Source organism: Monodon monoceros, unplaced genomic scaffold (assembly GCF_005190385.1).
Source record: "Monodon monoceros isolate NGI ecotype Baffin Bay Population unplaced genomic scaffold, NGI_Narwhal_1 Super_Scaffold_18, whole genome shotgun sequence".
In the NCBI taxonomy this organism is placed as follows: domain Eukaryota; kingdom Metazoa; phylum Chordata; class Mammalia; order Artiodactyla; family Monodontidae; genus Monodon; species Monodon monoceros.
Window position 1 is genome coordinate 144,582,130 of NW_021703774.1, and position 19,999 is coordinate 144,602,128.

At 51.6% G+C, this 19,999-nt stretch overlaps 1 protein-coding gene across 3 annotated transcripts in view; it reads right to left on the reverse strand.

The window, feature by feature from the left end:
• RNF220 (ring finger protein 220) overlaps positions 1–19,999 on the reverse strand; it is a 223,181-nt gene that overhangs the window by 26,492 nt on the left and 176,690 nt on the right. For all 3 annotated transcript variants that reach the window (XM_029227360.1, XM_029227361.1, XM_029227359.1), the window contains 2 exons: positions 10,305–10,437; positions 1,307–1,352 (listed from right to left, as the gene is read on the reverse strand). In XM_029227360.1, coding sequence (XP_029083193.1) covers positions 1,307–1,352; positions 10,305–10,437 — 179 coding nt within the window. The remainder of the gene's footprint in view (positions 1–1,306; positions 1,353–10,304; positions 10,438–19,999) is intronic.

A 19,999-nucleotide genomic window follows, 5' to 3' on the forward strand; every position in this document is an offset into this window, starting at 1 on the left:
AATGCGGAGTCCACTCCCACCTTTTTGAAGGGCCTGCAGGGGAGACAGGCCAACCCCCTGGAAGTAAGATTGTCACTCTGGCTCCTTTTCCCAAAACTGCTCTCTCAGAGGTCACCAGTGCTTTTAAGACTTCTAAATACAATGGCCTCCTTCTCTAGCCCTTTTCTGCTTGACTGCTGACCAGCCCAGACATTTTGGAATTTTCTTCTCTTAGGATCCTGGGACACCATGCTCTCCTGTGCCCCTCCGCACTCGTCACTGTTCCTCTTCTGCTCCCTCCCTGGCTCTGGGACCTTCTCTTGACCTCCAGCACAGGAGTCCCAGACTCCCTTCTTGGCTTCTGCTCTGATCTCTCCACACACACTCCCTTACTGATTTCATCCATTCTGGGGAATTCCCTGGTGGTCCAGTGGTTAGGACTCCGCACTTTTACTGCCAGGGGTTCGACCAGTCCCTTGTTGGGGAGCTAAGATCCTGCAAGCCATGCGGCGCAGCCAAAAAGAAAAAAAAAAGTATCCATTCAGCACTCATTCCTCACTCCCTATAGAAAGGGCTGAGGATTTCTGCTTTTACAAGTCATTGTGAGAACTTATAAGACAGGATGCCACCTTACTGAGGGGTGGGGGAGAGGACACTCAGTGAGTGAGTGTTTAGTCCTCCAACCCCAGGTCCCCACTCCCTCAAAACATCATCACCTTTGGGGATGCAGTACCATCTACCTGTGTGGCCACCTATGGGAGTTCTTGGTACAAGTCATGTCATCCTGCTGAGGCCTCTGGCCCTTCCTTTGAGCCACTTGTCCTTAACTCTTCCTTTCTCCATCTGATGCTTTCAAGCTTCCCTTCCATAGTGTCTGTTCAGAGGGTCAGATTGTCTCCCCAAAAGAGCCCAGCATCCTCTCTGGCTCCCTGTTGCCCTCAGGACAAAGCACATGCACACACCCCATGGTCTGGCTTCTAAGGCCCTGCACCACCTGTCTTGACCTGCACTTCTATATTTTTCTTTACCTGCTACAGCTCACCTTCCTCCTTTGAGTCTCCCCAGACTTAGTGTCTGGGTCCCCCACACCCCCAGGTCATTCTTGGCTTTGACCCCATCCTGACTAGAAGAGAAAGTCAGGTGAGCATACTGTTACTCACATGTATACACACATGTACTCAAGTGCACGGGGCAGCCCGAGGCCTCAGGCTGACGATCAAACCCTGAAAACAGCTGGGGATCCAAGAAGAGCTCCTTTTTCTCAAGAACCAGTTCTGAGTGGGCTTAGGTTAGGATGGGCTGGAGGAAAACACGATTGTCCACCTACCTTGGGGGTGCCTGGAGCCATGGCATCCTTCAGAAGGGAATTCTTGCTGCCAAGAAAGAAGAGAACAGGGTGACCATTCCACTTGCTGCCCAGGGCATGTAAGAGTAGAATAGGAAGAAGATCCCAAGGAGAGAAGACATAGCCAGCCTAGCCCAGCCCCCCTCAGCCAAGCTCCACCCAGCCCATTCAGCCCCAGCTGGCCCTGCCTCACTCAGCCTCCATCAGGGGCCAGGGGCCAGAGTGGGCTCCTGGGCAGGGGTACTGACACTAGGCATGGTAGGCTGTCTCGTGGATCTGAGGAAAGGGGCTTTACCTGACTGCTCCTATCAGCCCTGAGGATTCTTCCTGTCCTGCCCCCTTCCTTCCAACCCAGTCCTCAGCCTGCTCTTAGCTCCTATGGGATTGGGGTGATAGCACTGACATGGCTCTTGTCAATTCTCCTTCCAACATGCTGCAAACTGCGTTAGGCCGGGAATGATCTCCCCCTGATTCAATTTGTCAGCCCCAGGCCCTCCGGCATCAGGCGCGGCAGGCGCGGCAGGTGGGCGGTAGCTGGGCCCTGAAATACGGTGGGCGGCTCAGAGTGGGGGGAGCAGGGGTGGGAGGTGATGGATGGGCTGTGGGGGAGGCGAGGACTGTGTTTAATAACAAAATTGGTATGCAAGGCCAAATCCTGCGCTAAGCATGAATGATCCAGAGCCACAAAGTATTACAAATCCCCGCTAAACAGATGCTGACAATGGAACAAGACGTATCAAATCAGATCCACTTCAGAAACATTAATATCCCTGTTCCTGGCCCTCCCTCCGTGCCACCCCGACTGTGCTCACCACATCTGTGCTCACACGTTCACTTACGTGCTATCACGCGCACAGAAATATTACATGCACACAGAGGCGCTGGCTGATACACACAGGAGGCAGATACAGCCAATTCACATAGGGTCCCCACACAGGTGCACATACAAGGTGTACAGGTAGAGCACACGCAAGAGATCCACACAGCACAAAAGACGCACCCCCAGGGCAGATACACTGGGCACACAACGGGTGGTGTATACACAGGGAACACACACTGGGTCAGGTATAGACACACCCAATATGTAAGCAAAGGCATAGGCAGATTTGGATAAAGTAAGAGTTCTCACCCAGGGCCATTTTGCCCCCCCCAGGGGACAATTGGCAACATGTGGAGACATTTGTTTTTTTTTTGGTTTTTTTTTTGCGGTACGTGGGTCTCTCACTGTTGTGGCCTCTCGCGTTGCGGAGCACAGGCTCCGGGGCCATGGCTCATGGGCCTAGCTGCTCCACGGCATGTGGGATCTTCCCAGACCGGGGCACGAACCCGTGTCTCCTGCATCAGCAGGCGGACTCTCAATCACTGCGCCACCAGGGAAGCCCCGTGTGGAGACATTTTTGATTGTCAGAAGTGGGGGCGGGGAGTTTTCTACTGGCATGGAGTGGGTAGAGGGGATTAACCATCCTGCAGGGTACTGGATAGACCCTCACAACAAAAAATTATCCAGCCCCAAATGTCAGTAGTGCTGAGGATGAGAAACTCTGGTGTAAAGGCAGATACACACATATCCATTGTCTATAATTCTGTCAACGCGTGGTCACACCTGGAGGCTCAGACATGCACGAAGAGGTGCAGGCACACAGAGTCCTGTTCCCAGAGATGTGTCCTTAAAGACACATTCACAACTGTCACCCAAGCCTGGATGAAGAGCTGTGCCCACATCCACACAAGCATGCACAGACACCCACGTGCGCCAACACACACCTGACACTCGTGCACCCACAAATGTAGACACACATGGATACACACCCACACAAGCAGACACGTACATCACAGTGCAGGGTCCAGAAGGCTTGGCAGCAGCAGGCTGAGGCTAAGATCTGAGTGTAAAAACAGCTGTCTGGGGACTTCCCTCGTAGTCCAGTGGTTAAGATTCGAGCTTCCACTGCAGGGGGCGCAGGTTCAATCCCTGGTCGGGGAACTAAGGTCCCACACGCCACCAGACATGGCCAAAATGTTGAAAAAACAAACAACAACAAAAAACAGCCGTCTGCCTGTCTGATCACACAGTGGGGGCGTCACAGGCAGGAGAGGACCACCAGACTGGGTTCCAGTCAGTGCCATTTTGTTCATAAATGGTCCCCATGGTCCTGCTCCTGATCCAGGCACCAGGGATACAGAGAGGAAACTGAGCTGCTTTTGAGGAACTGCTGGGTGCGAGTTTGTTACTTTTATCTTTCCTTCACTCAGTCAACAAGTGCTGACGTCGCCGTTGTGCCAGCCCCATTCCTGGACTTAACGGGTGCAGAACTGAGGCATCTACTGTATGACAATGTTCTCGCCAGACCCCTGGACTGAAGTCTGAGTGTTATCCGAGCAAGATCAGGGTGAAACAGAAGAGGAAAGAATGAACAATTATTGTGTACCCACCACACGTGACAGGCATGGGCTAGGAACTTTAGATGTGTCATCTCTTTAAATCTTCACAAAAACTTTACAAAGTTGACTAGCAGGCTATGTGACACCTCTCTGCTCACACAGCCCATGCAGGGTTTGGGATTTGAGTTCATGTCTGATGGAGTCCAAAGTGCTACTTTTCGGTTGGCCACACAGCCTCCTAAAGACACTCAGGGGTTAGGATGGAGGGCTGAGCTCTCAGTTCTTTTTCTCTCTTCATTTTGGGGAGGGTACTTCTGACTCTGGGCTTTAGTTTATTGCGCTGGTGAATAGAAATGGAGACGTCTCGGGCCAGGATGTCCAGCCTCTCCCTTTGCCAGTCCTATGGATCTTTTCCTGGCAATCCTCTTCCCCTTCCCTCAAGTTGGACTGGTACTACGCCAGACTCCTTCCCTCCCCCTGAGCAAGCGCCCCACTGCCCTACCTTTCCTCCAGCAACCTGCTTACCTCCAAGTGTGCTTGGTTCCCCCAGACACAGGAGTCTGGCGAAGGGCCCACCTTGGAGAAGAGAGTCCGAGCCCTGAGCTGCTGGCAGCCGGGCTCCGGCCCGGCCCATCCGCTCTGCTCTGCCTTCGTCCCTCCCTGTTTCCACAGCCCGCCCCCAACGATTTCCTCCCTTAGTCACTCGCTGCCTAGTGATCCATGGGTTTTAAATTATAACTGGGACCCAGGAAACGCGTTCCTAAGTACAATATTCATGGGCTGGGCTGACACTTTTAATTAAGGTGATTTACACTGAATTATCCTTGGAAATAAAGAAATGGTGTGCTGCCCGGGAATAAACCATCATCACCAGCCGCCTTTGTAAGTTACACTTCGTTTTAATCTATTTGGGGAATTGTTTATCTAGTTCATTACCCAACCAAACACCGAGGCCGGCCTTAAATAAGGCTTAAGTGGGGGTGGGGGCACTGCCATCTCCACACCCCGCCTCCCGTCTAGTCACCCAGCCTCCCTCTGGCTCCTTCCAGCCCCTTTAAAGCACTGACCAGAGATCCTGCTTCCCAGCCTACAGGCCAGATCTCAAAGTAGGGAAGCCTCCAGGAAAAGGTCTCTGAGCTCAGGCCCCACCAAGCCAAGCCCTCCTTTCAGCTCTGTGCAATCTTTCCGCATCCAAGGCTCTTTCCTCTCTCTGGGTGGAAACTCCTGTTGGAAGGCCACAGAGAAGACTGGGGGCCACTCCCCGACCTACCCTTCAGCCTTCAGCCCCCATCTATTTTCCTGCCTGTCTGTACACATCGTCTCCGCCCCATCACCATCCTAGAGAAAGCTTAGCGTGCCCAGAGCTCTGTCCGCTGTCCCCTCCTTCCTTCAGATATCTGCTTCTCTGCCATCATCACTCTTCCCGTGACCCAAGTCAGAAAGCTCTTCCTAGTAAGTACCCCACGAGTAATCAGCTAAGTTCTCTTGCTTCTCCCCCCCACCAGTCTCTCATTATTCCTTCTCTGTTCCCACTGCCACTGCCATTGTCCTAGATCAGCTTCACAACCTGTCCCCTGGACCCTGCCTAACCTCCTCACTTGCTTCCCTGCTTCTACCCCCAAATCATGTCCCACACTGGCCTCCAGAGTGATTCTCCTACAGCTCAGCTCTCTGATAGGCTTCTCCAGCTCACTGATGTTCTAATTCCCCCATTACCTCCAAGACCACCCTCCAGCATCGAAGGCTCTCCACTATCTGTCCTCAGTCTAACTTTGCCCTTCTCATTCTAGGTAGCCGAGTCCTGGGGCCTATTGGAGTTCCTATGCAGGACTGAGAGGGGGAATGGTAGAAGATGGGGTGAGGGAGGGTGTGTGGGCACAGCCTCTGATCTCTAATGGAAAAGTGCTTTGAAAAGTGTAAGTGCTTTGCCAATGGGAGTTCTGACTCTTCTTCCTGTGTCTGTGTGCCCTTGTGCCTGTGGGAATGAGCATATGTGGGAAGTGGTTCTTTTGGGGGTAGGTGTGAGCACATCTATGTGTGTTGGAATGGGGCTGTGTGCGTGTGTGCCTGTATGTTGTGGACATACATTTGCACCTGTGTCTGTGAAAACCAGCCAGCCCTAGTTTGGGAGCTGGAAGGTCCCTGCTCCTCTGTGTGAGCCCTTGGGTGTGTCTAAAATAGCAGCCTGCTCTGTGCTGTTGGGCAGAAGGGGGCAGAGAGCACAAACCAGGCCCACCCAGAAGAGCTCCTCTGGGACCAACCATGTGGGAGGGTGATGGAGAGGCACCCTGGCAGCAGCATCCACAGACTCAGGAGCTGGCTAGGCTGAGGGAAGGGAAGGAGGGCAAAGGAGGCAAAGGCAGGGTAAGAGAGGGGAGGGGACAATTGGAGAGAAGAGGAAAGAAAAGAAAGGGAGGGGAGCAGAGAGAAGGGAACAGAAAGGGAGAATTGGAGAGCTGGGGAAGAAGCTGCTGGCCGCATGCCGTGGATGGGGATGCCCTCATCTGGGCTCTGACCAGAACTCTCTGAGTGATGCACACACAAGCTCTGCCCTCCTGCAGGACTCGGTTTCCCCATCTGTGAAATACCTGCTTAAAGCTCGGCGCTGATGGCGGGAAGAGGAGGAGGGAGGGAGCCCGGGTGCCACATCCTCTCCCAACCTCCACTTCTCCCCTCCTGCCTCCTAGAGAGCGGGCAGGAGCGGGGCAAGGGCATCCAAGGCTGGGTCCCTCCCCAAGCTACCCAGGCGCCACGGCCCTCAGCCCGGAGGGAGCTGACACGCTCCTTGGGAATTTATCACGCACCCAATTACAATGTTAATTGGCAAGTTCCTGAAATCAATTAATTCGCAAAGTTTTTCCAATTAAAAATCCAGATAAATCACAAGGGCGGCGGCGGACCGGTCCAGCCTGCAGTCCGGTGGGTGCAGCGGCTGCAGGGAGGTGGGGGGGAGAGAAGAGGGGAGGGGGCGGAGGGCGCGGCTGCCCTTGAACGCCTTTGCCGGCCGGTCGGACTGTCAGCGCGCCGGGCGCGCGGGGCCGAGACAGATAAAACCATCGACCCGTCGCCGCCAGCGCTTCGGCTTTATCGATCCGACGGGAATTTCACTTGCTGTGCAGATCCCGCTGTCCGGCTGTCAGACACCGGGTTGAGGAGGGGGGACGTGCCAAGGGTTAGGGGGTGCTGGGCTGGGCCTGGACGAGAGGGGCACAGAAGTGGGGCACGCAAGACCTGGCGGTGAGGGGCGGGGCAGATGTGAAGGCTCCGGGTGAGGAAATGGACGTGGGCCGAAGGGTGTGGACGTAGGGGATGCTCTGAGAGGACGTGAGGGAGGAGTGATTGGTGCAGGGTCACGGGTGGGGGTGGAACACTTCTGTGGGCAGAAGTGGATGCCCTGGGCAGTGCAGGGATGGGGCCACAGGGACTAGGCTGTAGCGTGGCCCCCAATGAAGAGGCAGAAAGAGAGCTTTGGCCCTCATTCTCCAGACCCTTAGGCGTGCACTGCGATTACAAGGCTCTGCGGGTCCCTCCATCTCTGCCTCTATTCTTAGTTCCTGTTGAGAAGTCCTCTACTGGGAGCAAATTACCCAGAAACACTCCTGGATAGCCAAGGTATGGAATTCAATTGCAGAAGGGTGTTTCTTTCACTCCCTGCCTGTTCTAGGCTGGTCCTGCGTGTGTGTGTGTGTGTGTGTGTGTGTGTGTGTGTGTGTGAGGGAGGCAGGAGTGGTTAAAAGCATGGGCTCTAGAGTCAGATTGATTGGGTTTGAATCTTTACCACTTCACAGGCTGTGCAACCTTAGAGAAGTCACTTAACCTCTCTGACCTCAGTTTCCTCATCTGTAAAATGGAGTTAATAATTTTTACCTAGCTCAGTGGTTGTTGTGAAGGTTAAATAAGTTGACATAATATAAAGTTCTTGGCACACGGTGTTCACCAGGATTATTATTATCATCATTAGTATAGTCTTCTGTGGTAGTTTTAAGTATTCCCACAAATTCTTTGGTGCTCTCTCCTTCAACAGCTTATAGTGTTTAATTCTCCTCTGTTGAGTGTGGGCTGTACTTGGTGACCTGCTTCTAGTGAGTAGAATAGAATACATTAGAAGCCATAGTGTATGACTTCCCAGACTAGATCATAAAAAGCATTGTGGCTTCCTCTCTAGTCTTTCTCTTGGATCACTTCCTCTGTGGGAAGTCAACTGCCATGTCACAGGGAAACTCAAGCGGCCCTGTGGAGAGACCTGCATGTTGAGGAACTGAGGCCTCCTGCCAACAGCCATGCGAGTGAGCCAACCTGGGAACGGATGCTGCAGCCCCCGTCAAACCTTCAGATGACTGCAACCTTGGCTGACATCCTGGCTGCAGCCTCATGAGAGACTGAGCCAGAAGCCACAACTACCCACAACTACCCACAATTACCCAACTAAGCTGTGTCTGAATTGATGACCCACAGAAACCGAAATATTAAGTGTTTGCTGTTTTAAGCCATGGATTTTTGGAGGAATTTGTAACACAGCAACTAGTATTTTGGCCTTCAAAATTCAGCCCAGGCCTCACCTCCCTTAGGAGGCCTTCTCTGCTCCGAGCTGGGTTTGCTGCCTCCTTGATGCTCCCACAGCTCCTGTTCTTCCTGTAGAGCAGTCTCCATCCCTCAGGGTTTCTAGTGCTTGGCTCTCCTTACTCTGCTATTATGAGCTCCTGAGGGTGGGACCATTTCTTTCTTTCTTCTTTTTTTAAATGGAAGTGTAGTTGATTTACAATGCTGTGCCAATCTCCACTGTACATCAGAGTGACTCAGTTATACACATAGAGACATGTTTTTTTATATTCTTTTCCATTATGGTTTATCCCAGGAGATTGGGTATAGTTCCTTGTGCAGTAGGACCTTGTTGTTTATCCATTCTAAATGTAATAGTATGCATCTACCAACCCCAAACTCCCAGTCCATCCCTCTCCCTCCCCCACTCCCCCCCCACTCCCCCTTGGCACCAAAAGTCTGATCTCTATGTCTGTGAGTCTGTTTCTGTTTTGTAGATAGGTTCATTTGTGCCATATTTTAGATTCCACATATAAGTGATAGCATATGGTATTTGTCTTTCTCTTTCTGACTTACTTCACTTAGTATGATAATCTTTAGGTCCATCCATGTTGCTGCAAACAGCATTATTTCGTTGTTTTTTTATGGCTGAGTAGTATTCCATTGTATATATGTACCACATCTTCTTTATCCATTCATCTGTTGATGGACATTTACGTTGTTTCCGTGTTTTGGCTATTGTGAATAGTTCCACTGTGAACATAGGGGCGCATGTATCTTTTTGAATTACACTTTTGGCTGGGTATATGCCCAGGAGTGGGATTGCTGGATCATATGGTAGCTCTATTTTTAGTTTTCTGAGGAACCTCCATACTGTTTTCCATATTGGCTGCACCAACTTACATGGGACCATTTCTGATTCACCTTTGGTCCCCTACACCCTGCACGGGGGATTAGGTGAGAGGGTAGAGGAAGGAAGATCAGTCAAGTCTGGTGACTTGAACTGAACAAGGGGTGGGATTGGGAGTAGTGGAACAGACTGTATTCCCCTTTCCCCCAAAGATGGCTATGACCATGTTTCCCATCCCACATGCTCTTCTGTAATAGAAGCTTGCCACTTCTCCATCAAAAGGTGGGGTGTATGTCCTTGCCCCTAAAATCTGGGTGGGCTAATACTGCCTCAACCAAGAGAGGACAGCAGAAGTGATGTTAAGTGATTTCTAAGGCTAAGTTATAAATGGTGGTCCAGCTTCCATCTCGTTGACTGGAACATTTGCTGTCGAGCCCTAAGCTGCCATGCTATGAGGAAGCACAGGCCACAAGGAGAAGCCATGTGTAGGTGCTTTGGTTACGGCCCCAGCTGAAGTCCTAGCTGACAGCCAACATCAACCACCAGATGTGTGAATGAAGCAGCCAGGCGATCCCAGCTTCCAGCCACCATGTCTTCCCAGCTGGGGCCCCAGATATCATGAAGCAGACACAAGCCATCCCCTCTGTGCTCTGTCTGAATTCCTGACCCCACAGATTCTACAAGCATCATGAAATGGTTGCTTTAAACTGCTAAGCTTTGGGGTAATTTGCTACACACCTCCTCTGCTGCCTTTAACAACCATAGCTCCTCCACAAGGCCCGGGAGGAGGCTCTGCTCAGTCCTTCAGGCAGGGACAAGGGAGGTGGGGTGGAGCAGGAGGGACACGCTTGAGCACGTTCTCAAAATTGTCACCTTTCAGACCTTGAGATTCATAGAGAAGGTGGATGGCAACCCCAGGCTGCACTTCTGGGGGAGCTGCCAGGCCCAGGCCCTGCTTCTGTAACCCTGCCCTGAGGCTCCTCCCCTTTCCAGCTCCTCTTGTGCCCTTTTGAGGCTGAGGCTCACTCTCCTCACATCTCCAAAACCAGAGCAAGAAGAGAAAGGCAGCACCATTCAGCTGGTGGAGCTGAGGATTGAAAGCAGAGTGGAGAATGGCAGCAGGGCCTTGCCTTGTGCCAAAAGGCTGGGACCTGTTGGCCAGAACCCCGAGTGGAGGCCTCCGGCAGGCAGGCTCCCCGTCAGGTGGCTTACCTGGCAGGCAGCTGCGCCAGCTGTTCCAGTTCTTGTTCCATATGCTCCTGCAGCTCGCTGGGCCTCAGCAGGACCTGGCAGATGGGGCAAATAGGGGCCTGGCTGTCAAACAGTGCTGCTGCCTTTTTCTTACCTGGTAAGGGAAGAAGAGACAGACATATAAGCCGGGCTATATGTGGAGGGAAATGCCTTGTCCCAGTCCTCCACCCCAAGCCGGCTGCTACCTCCTAGGGCTTCTTGGCCTAGAGGAAGGGTGAGCCTGAGGGTCTCAGAGCCCATGAACATCACTCAGCTTTGCAGTTCCAGAGGCTGTGGCTGTGCACGGCACCTCCCCAGCCAGCTGCCCCTCTCGGAAATCTATCAGGACGCAATCAATGCTCTGTGCAATCAAACCTTGATCACTTCATTTCACACGTTAGTGAAGCAGGTCTTGTTTAATCACACCATCACCCAGAGTATCCAGGGCCCTCTCTGTCTCTACCTTAACCTCACTGCTTTCACACTCCCCAAAGCGGGAGAAGGAAGAAAAGAGGGAGAAAGGGGATTCTTTCCTGCAGTCATTCAACAAACATTGATGTCTTCACTGAACCAGGCTTAGTGCAGAGTGGTGGGGACACAGAATATAGTCCGATCTAGTCCCTGAACCTGAGGTGCTCACAGTTTAGTGGGAAAGACAGAAAAGGACCTGGGTGACTGCCAGGGTGGCAACCTCTCCCAGTTCCTCACTTTTCCCCATGCTTCTTTCCATGGCCTCTCCTCTCCTCCCTCTGCATTTGGGATGATCTTGTTCATTCTTATGGCCATCACTCCCACCTGTGCCCTGCCGACTCCAGAATCCATTTCTCTATGCCAGATCCCTACCGTATTCTTCAGACCCCTATATCCAAATGCCTAATGGACATAAATGCCTGAATGTCCCACAAAAATCTGAAACTCTACAATCCAGAATTGAGTACTTCAGGTTCTTCACTTTCTCCTCCCTGCCCTCTTCAGCAGTGCTCTTCTCAGTGAAAGACACCTGCATTCACCTGGTCACCCAAGCCAGTAACCTTCGCCTCGCCCTCGGCCCCCTCCCTGGCCTTACTCCCCTTCCCACATTCATTTAACCACCAAGTCCTCTCCATTCTGCTTCAATATTCCCGGAATCTACATTCTCCCAGTTCAGGTCTCACTCCCTCTCACTTGGATAACCTCATTGGCCTCTGTGAGTATAACAGATTCTGAGCTCTTCCCCTCCAAAATGCCCTGCAAATTGTGTACCCCCAACACACAACCACACGTGGGTTTAGCACTGGCTATGCTGACTTGGGGGCCCACTGGGAGCCTGAACTCTGTCCCCACCCTGTCCCTGATGGTAAGCAGAGCACACGGTGCTAGGAAGGGGCCTGCAGGTTGCCTAGTGCACCCACTGGGATACCTAAACTCCCTCCCTTGCCACTCTCCCCAGCCAATGCTCCCCTGGCCTCTGCTAACAGGCACAGTGTTGAGGAGCCCTATTCATCTAGAAACATCCCTGTCTATCCATGTAAACTCTGATTGTAGGAAGGACTTCTTTAGCTTAAGGCCACATCTTTCTCCCTGCTTCTTGTTTCCTCTGGTGCTTAGGGAGGGTCAAATTAGCTTTTAGAGAGCTAAAGGGCCATGCCAGTGATGACTAAGATGGTTGCTTCAGTAGGGTTGCCAGATAAAATACAAGATGCCCAGTTGAATTTCACATAAATAATGAATAATTTTTTCGTATAAATATGTCTCAACCAGTACACAGGATATACTTATGTTAAAACTTATTCATCGATTTTCTAGAATTCAAATTTACCGGGACGTCCTGTATTTTTATTTGCTAAGTCTAGTAACCCTATGCCTGAGGGAATTCCCAGTTCAGGCTCAACACAAGAACCCACCTCCTTTTGACACAAGACTGAGGGTGATCACGGCTCTCCTGGATGCCCAGACTAGGTCATCTGAGAGCTCAGAGGAGGGAGTGATTCATTCTGGGTGTGTGTTTTGAGGAGTGGAAAAAGAGAAGGTTTAACCAAAGAAATGAAATTTGAGATGTGCCTTAAAAGAGTTCCAGGCAGAGAATGGAAGCAAAGGAATGAATGAATGAATGATTGAGTTGTGAGTTTCTTGTGGGTGGGGACCATTTCTTAACCATCTTTTAATCTATAGACAATAGAAAAAAGACCTGGCATAGATTAGATGCTCAACGGTGAAATGAGACAGTGGAGAAGAGGACGGGAAGGAGGGGAGGTAGGAACGAACAGCTAACTGCCCCAGAAGCAAGATGACCTTTGCAGAGCTGGGATGTCAGCTGGGGAGGCTTTGTGTGTGCCGGGGTCGGGTCGGGATGGCTCTAGTTAGTGTGACTAGGTCTGTGAGGAAGGGAAGGGACTCTACTGATCATGTGCCCTGGTGGCTGGGCCTCAGATGCTCAGGGGACAGCTGGAAGGCAGCTCTGGGTAAAAGAAGCAGATGTGGTCCCGGTCTGGGAGTGAGGAGATGAGGAGTCTAAGCTCATTCTAACTTTATTCAACCAGAAAATTTCAGAGGTGAGTGAGGCCCTAGAAATTCTGCAGGCCACTATCTTTATTTTACAGATGGGGAAACTGAGGCTCAGAACTAGACAGGGGCCTCTGAACTTGGCTCTTGATCTCATTGCTTCATTTATTTATTCATTCAGCAAGCACATATCAAACAGTTATGCTACATCAGGTATTATTCTATGAGAAACTGAGATATCTTTATCTCTTTCTCCGAGATAAAGATAACACATTCCTGGCCTCAAGGAGATCACAAACAAGTGGAAAAGCTGAAAAAGAAAATCAGTGATTGCAGTCAGTGCAGCCCTGGTCAGGGCTGAGGGAGGCATGAATGGGTGCTTGTGGGGGTGGGCAGGAAGGGGCCAGAGGATGGTGGTAGGACCCAGCCGGGGGGGATGGGGGGTGGGCATTGCTTGATGGCAGGCATGAAGGATGAATAAGGGAGAGTTGACAAGGCTGTTGAAACCAAGCACTGAGGAAGGATCTGGGCATAAGAGGGGAAATGGTAAGAGAGAAGAATGGAGAAAGAGTAGGATCTAGGGCATGGGCTAGGAGCTGAGGTGGAAATATCAGGATTTCAGCCCCTCTCAGCCTGGGATACCAAGTACGGCTCTTAGGGCTTCCTAGAGCCCAGGTTCCTCCCTCTACACCTGGGAGCAGGCACCAGCATTCCCATATACCTGTCCTCAGTTCATCTGCTTTGTTGACAGGGATCTTCTACTTTTCTGAGGTTGGCCTCAGTTTCCCTTTTGGGGAAGGGTCCTCTTACTGGCTCCCAGCTTCAGGAATAGCACTCACAGGGATCAGCGGAGGGACCCTGCAGACTATGCCCTCCATCCCACCCCCATTTTCTCAAGGGCTGGAATGGCAGGTGTCACCATGGCTGTGGGGCCCCTTCTTCCCCTCCCCCGCTGTGTTCCCTATAATTTTATATTGAGACCTGTGGTCATGACGTGGGTTTTACTGCACTAACGACATGGCCTGCCCAGGTTTAATGACAAAATCCATACTCTGGCCCTGGGCCTGCTCCTCGTTTGCATAATTCCCAGAATACAGCTCCCTGAAGCTTTTGACCTGGGCCATTACAGTGGCCATAAAACGGGCCATAAAACCGCTGGGGATGGCCAAAAGGAAGGGGCTGTGGTCTTGCAGGGGTGGGAACAAAGTCTTCAACCCCCTACTCTTCCTAGGCATCCTTTGGCTCTTCCCTTCCACAGTTCCCAGTATCTGGGAGTCCATCTCAGGCTGGAGAGGCTTCCAGAAATCGTTAGTCCAGCTGCCCATCTAATGCAGGAATCCCTTCTCCAACACCGCTGCCAGCATCGCAGGTAGGCAGACCGAGCCCACCAGGGGCGGGCTGTCAGAAGGCATCTTCTCCTAGAGCATTCCTCACTCCTGAACCCGCCCTCCCACCCCACAGCTGGCCAAGCCCTCGGCCACAGGTGGGTCTAGGTCCGAGAGGCCTAGGTTGAATCCTGTCCCTCTTCAGGAGGCCTAGCTCTCCAGGGAGGTCAGGAGCCAGGCTGAGCAGCATCGTGGGGAGACGCGGGAAGCATGAGGGGATGGGGACAGCGACTGGGACGGGCTGTCACTGCTAAAGATGATGAATGGGGGAGGTGAGGCAGGAGGCCCGGTGTTATCGGCAGTGGATGGCGGTGCGGGCGCTTGCCGCTTCTGCTAATCCCCGGGCGCTGCCTCAGCCCTTGCACTGATAACGAGGAAATGGGACTGACAACAATTTTTAGCTGAGAGATTCTTCACCAAAATGCCAGGCGGCCGGAGGTCTGACAGCGCCTGATTGAGTGTGTGAGTGTGTGGGGGGAAGGCGCGCGGCCCCCTCCCCTCCCATGCAAAGATGGATCGCTCATTCCGCCTCCCGTCCACATTCATTACCGCACCTCCCTCCCGCCGCCCCGCCGCCGGCTCTGCCGCTCCTGCCACCTCCACCTCTCCGGCTGCCGCAGGTATCACCCAAGCAGGAGGAGAGCAGGGAGCAGAGCGGCCTGACCCTACCCTCGGCCTCATACGGGGCACCGCCAGCTCAAAGAGCAGAGAGTCAGGGCTGAGTCAGGCCCTGCCTGGAGGCTCCTTAGTCGTGGGACCTCCAGAGGGTCCCTTCCCCTTTCTGAGCTGCCGGGATACCTCCCCACCAGAAAACAGCCAGGCTCCACCAGGAAGTGACTGCCTGCGGTTGTAAGCAGCGGGGGACAGGCCTGCTGAGGAGGGGCAGTGCAGCCAAGTAGCTTTTCCCTGGCCCGGGCCAGGCTCCAGCTAGTCCGGCCCTCAAGCCTTGGATCAAGGCCTCAGGTACCTGGGGTCCAGGATCAGCCCTCTGTTGTGCCCCTCTGTTGGGAACTGCTGACCACTGGCAGCTCAAGGGCCGGCACAGCTGCTCCTTTGCCATCTTGCATAGTGAGGCCTGGTGCAGAACTGGGCCCTGGAGGATGAGGGTCTCATTCAAAGGGAAAACCCTCCCTTCCTAGATCACTAACCCACATCCTGCCCTGCAACTCCCAAACATGTGATTCCCTCTCCAGCTTGGCCTGTTTGGTTTTGTCTCAGTTCTGCTGCCTGTGGGTTCCATTCTTGCCTCTCTGTTTATTCAAGCAGCAAACCCCAAATTCATTATCTTTTTTCCACGGACCACAAAAGGCAGAGCTTGACTGACTGGTGTCTGACTTAAGAATGGGGAGGGTTAAAATGAGGGGGAGGGTAACTCTAATGACAACTGGCAATGGAGGCTGGGACTTTCAAGAGTATGTACGTGTGTATACATGCGTGTTTATGTGTACATATGTGTGCGCTCCACCCTTTTCCTCCTGCAATCCCGACGGAAGGGCTTCCATTTCCTGGTGACCAAGAGCCTTCAAGCAACGTTCAACAGAGTTGCCTCTTACTAGCTGTGAGACATTAGGCAAATCATTTAACATGTCTGAGCTTTAGTTTCTTCTTGTCTGAAACAGGGATAATAACAACTAACTCTCAGGACTTTTGTGAGGATCTAGTTAAATCAGGGCTGTGTGCTGAGTCACTATTATCTCTAGTAGGACACTAGCACAGTTTGCTGTTTGTGCCTGGATCTACCCCATCCTGACACCAGCCTGGCCTTGCCCTGTATCCAGGCTTCTTCCCTGCTAAGATCAAGATTGTGTACCACTCAGTAGGTACCCTGGCCCTTTTGGCTTCCATGGAGTTCCTTCTTCCTATCCATCCATCCCCATAGAACTATTTACTGGTTTGTTTGTCAATATATCCATCCATCCACTTAAACATTATCTGCCCATTAACAATAATAAGAGTTTATTGAGTGCTATTATATGTCAGGCTGTAGGTTTAATGCTGCACATATGTAATCTCATTTAATCCTTACAACAGTCCAATGAGGTAGGTATAATTAATCTGTCTCTATCGCACTGATGAGGAAAACGGAGCTCAGAACAATGAAATGACAGAGCTGGAAGGTTCAGAGCAGAGATTTAAATCCATATCTGTCTGACTCCAAAGCCAGTGCTTTTAACCACTGCATAATACCCAGCTACCTACCTACCTATCCACCCACCTCGGTAATGATTCAATAATCACTGACAAATGTCAACTGAGTAGCAAAGATGGGTCTGCTACAGTGTGGATGCCATGCAGTAACGAACAGACAGACACACTCTCTGCCCTCAGGGAGCTTAAGAACTAACTGTGGATAGAGACATTCAACAAACATCCCCAGCGTGGTCTTAGAACAAGGGAAGTACGTGGAACTATGGGAGTATATCATCTGGTCTGGGAGGAGAAATAAGTGACATTTAAGCAAAGGCTTGAAGAATGACTGGGAACCAGTCAAGCAATGATGGTGAAGTAGTGTTTCTAGATAGAAAACAGCATGTTTGAAGGTACAGAGGGGAGAAAGCCTAAGTGAAGAATTGAAAAGGGTCCAGTATGGCTGGAGCAGAGAGTGAGGGGCAGAGCACTGAGAGCTGATGAAAGAGAGGCCAGATCCTGGAAGACTTTTCAACTATGTTAATGATTTTGGCTTATTATTAATATTTTTTAACATACAGTGAGAAGCCATTGAAGAATTTTAAGCAGGGAAGTGACATATCAGACTTGCATCTTTTTTATAAAAAATTTTATTTATTTTTGACTGCGTTGGGTCTTTGTTGCTGCACGCGGGCTTTCTCTAGTTGTGGCAAGTGGGGGCTACTCTTCGTTGTGATGTGCAGGCTTCTCATTGCCGTGGCTTCTCTTATCGTGGAGCACAGGCTCTAGGTGCGCGGCTTCAGTAGTTGTGGCTCGCAGGCTCTAGAGCACCGGCTCAGTAGTTGTGGCGCGGACTTAGTTGCTCCGCGGCACATGGGATCTTCCCGGACCAGGGCTCGAACCCGTGTCCCCTGCATTGGTAGGCGGATTCTTAACCACTGCGCCACCAGGGAAGTCCCAGACTTGCATCTTAAAAGGATCATTCTAACTGCAAAGCGGAGAATGGTCTAAGGAGACAAGATCAAGTGCAGGAAGACCATCTAGGAGGTTATCTGACTAACTCAGGTGAGACATGAAGGTGACCTGCTCTAGTGAGATGATGTGGATGATGATGGAGATGAACAGAAGCGGGTGGCTTGGACATGGGGGTTCAAGGACAGAGAGGAGTCAAGGATGACTCCCAGCTGCCCGACTTGAGCAACGGCTAGGTGTTAGACCATTTACTGACTTGTGGAACAGGAGGAAGAGCAGTAGTCTTGGTAAGGAAGAAAATGAGTTCAGTTTTGGATAAACTTACTTTGAGGAACTGTTAAGGCAACCCTGTGAAAATGCTGAGTAGGCACTATATGTGAGCCAGAGCTAGAATTAGAGAACTGGAGACACTGACGAGATAAAGACTGACATTCACCACTGCATGTTCTGTGTCTAGAACAATGTCTCGCATATGGTACATACTCATCAAAAGTTAAGAGTAGGTGAGATCACCTAGGGCCAGAGCGTACAGTAAGAAGAGGCTGGAACAGAGCCCTGAGTAACTGCAACAGGTGGAGGAAGTTTAAGTCATTGAAGACTAAGAAGGAACAGCCAAGAGGAGGATGAAAACAAGGTGATGTCATTAAAGCCAAGAAGGGAAGAGTTTCAAGGAGGGGGGAGCGTCATCGATAGGGTCGCATGCTGCTGAGAGGTTAAGAACACAAGGAATGAAAAGGGTCCCTTCCACCCATCATGTCCACAGTACACCCATCTACCCCAGCACATCCATCCAAGCCACCACTCTGCCCTCTCACTCATTCCCCTCTTCCTTCTCTTCTCTCCAGAAAACCATGATTGGTGCCTCTGCTGAGCGTGGGACACGAAGAGTTAACATGCTGACAGATGGCATTTTTTACCTTCAGTCAATATGAACAAGGCCCCAAGACTATGATTCCAAACATCTGGATTTCATCAATATGTGATCTGTCATCGTATATTGGCATTCCCCAGTCCCCGCGCCAGAGCAATGCGGCTGGTTTTATTAATACGTCAAATACATTATCCGTGTAATACACTTGTCTGGCTGGGGCCTCCCGCTGGGGCGGGGCGGTGGATTTGAATGTATGATGAATCAGTTTGCATTACATGTTCGTAAGTCATCATTTGTCAGGATTAATAGGCATCCCTGATGGAGGAGGTGGGGGTGGGGCGGGCAGAGGGGAGACGTGTATTTAGCTATGGCCCATCCTTATCCGCCAGTGCCCAGGGGTGCCCTGAAAACAGCTGTGCACCCTCCTGCCCAGACCCCAGGGCAGTGGCTGGTGGTCTGGTGACATTTTTAGCAGTTCCAGCGTCACTTGGAACCAAATAGGCCTATCTGTCTCTGCTTTGGGCTTGCCAAGCAACCAAGAAGGATATGGCAGGGACCATTTGCACAGGCTGGCTAAATCTCACTCATCCTTTAAGACTCTGAATTCTTTCTTCCAGGGAGCCTTTCCCGACTCCTCCAGACTGCACGAGGTGCATCCTCTGTGTTGCCACAGCTTCTTGCGCTTCCTCTGGCCACACGGTGTTATAATTGCCTATCATGTACCTGTTGCTCTCTTTAGACTGTAAATTTCTTGAGGTCAGGGAGTAACTTGTTTACTGCTATAGCCCCAGTGTCTAGCAGAGGGCATAGCCCAAAGTAAGAGGATAGTAGTAGTAAAAGTAGGAAGCAAAAGATATTCCTTGAATGAATGAATAAGTGATCACTGACCTTGCTAAACCCCCAGAAGATGCAGATGCTAGCTGGGAGACGTTGAGGGGGTTTTCTCTGGCTCCTTGCCCCTACCTCGCCCCTGGTCTGGTCTGGTCTGGTCATCTATCCTACTGTATATGCTCTTCTTCCCTTGCTCCTCTTCCTTGCATAAGGAGGACCCCCTCACACAGCACTGGCTCCCTGACACGTGACATATACACTCAGGTAGAATTCATAGGGGTGACATGTTCATGCCCACATGCCCTTGCCATCTTCCCTTCTCCCTCTACTCTGCTGGCAGAGACTCAGATAGGCATTGCCCATTCCACACGGCCTCCTGCCAGCTCCAGGTTCTTGTGAAACAGGAGCCGGGCTCCTGACCCCTATTGTGATGGTTGCTATTTACTGTCTCTAGCAATAGAGGGGGCCTGGATTGAGCCAGACATGGCTCTTGGGTGGCCAATGGCAAACATCTGCAAGACAGCCAGGAGGAGGTCAGCCTGTGGGTAGTCTAGGCTCACGCTTGGGCTCTAGCTGGAACCAAGGGCTCTGGGCCAAGGCATAATCAAGCTCACTGAGTCTTGGGCGTGGACCCTAAATGCTTGGCCCCATGAGCATTTGCTCCAGCCAGGTGCACCAGCCAGACTGTTGAGAGGCTGGTGGGGCTTCAGGGGTCACAGCTATCTCACACCATTGACCTTGGCTGCCCCAAACACAACTGCAGCCTCTCTCCTCTTAGCTAAGTTCCCCTCCTCCCTTGGCTAATGACTTCCAGACAGTGCCCTGTGCTGGGCCAGGCCAGTGGTGGGTAGGGCGGATGGGCTTCCCAGAGTTCCCTGGGATTAGGCTTTATTATGAACTGCAGAAAAGGGCCCAGTTCAGGACAATATCCACATACAGACATGCACACATATCCTCTCAAATGTCTGGACACACACACGCACGTGTGGGCACTGGCACACACACGTGCT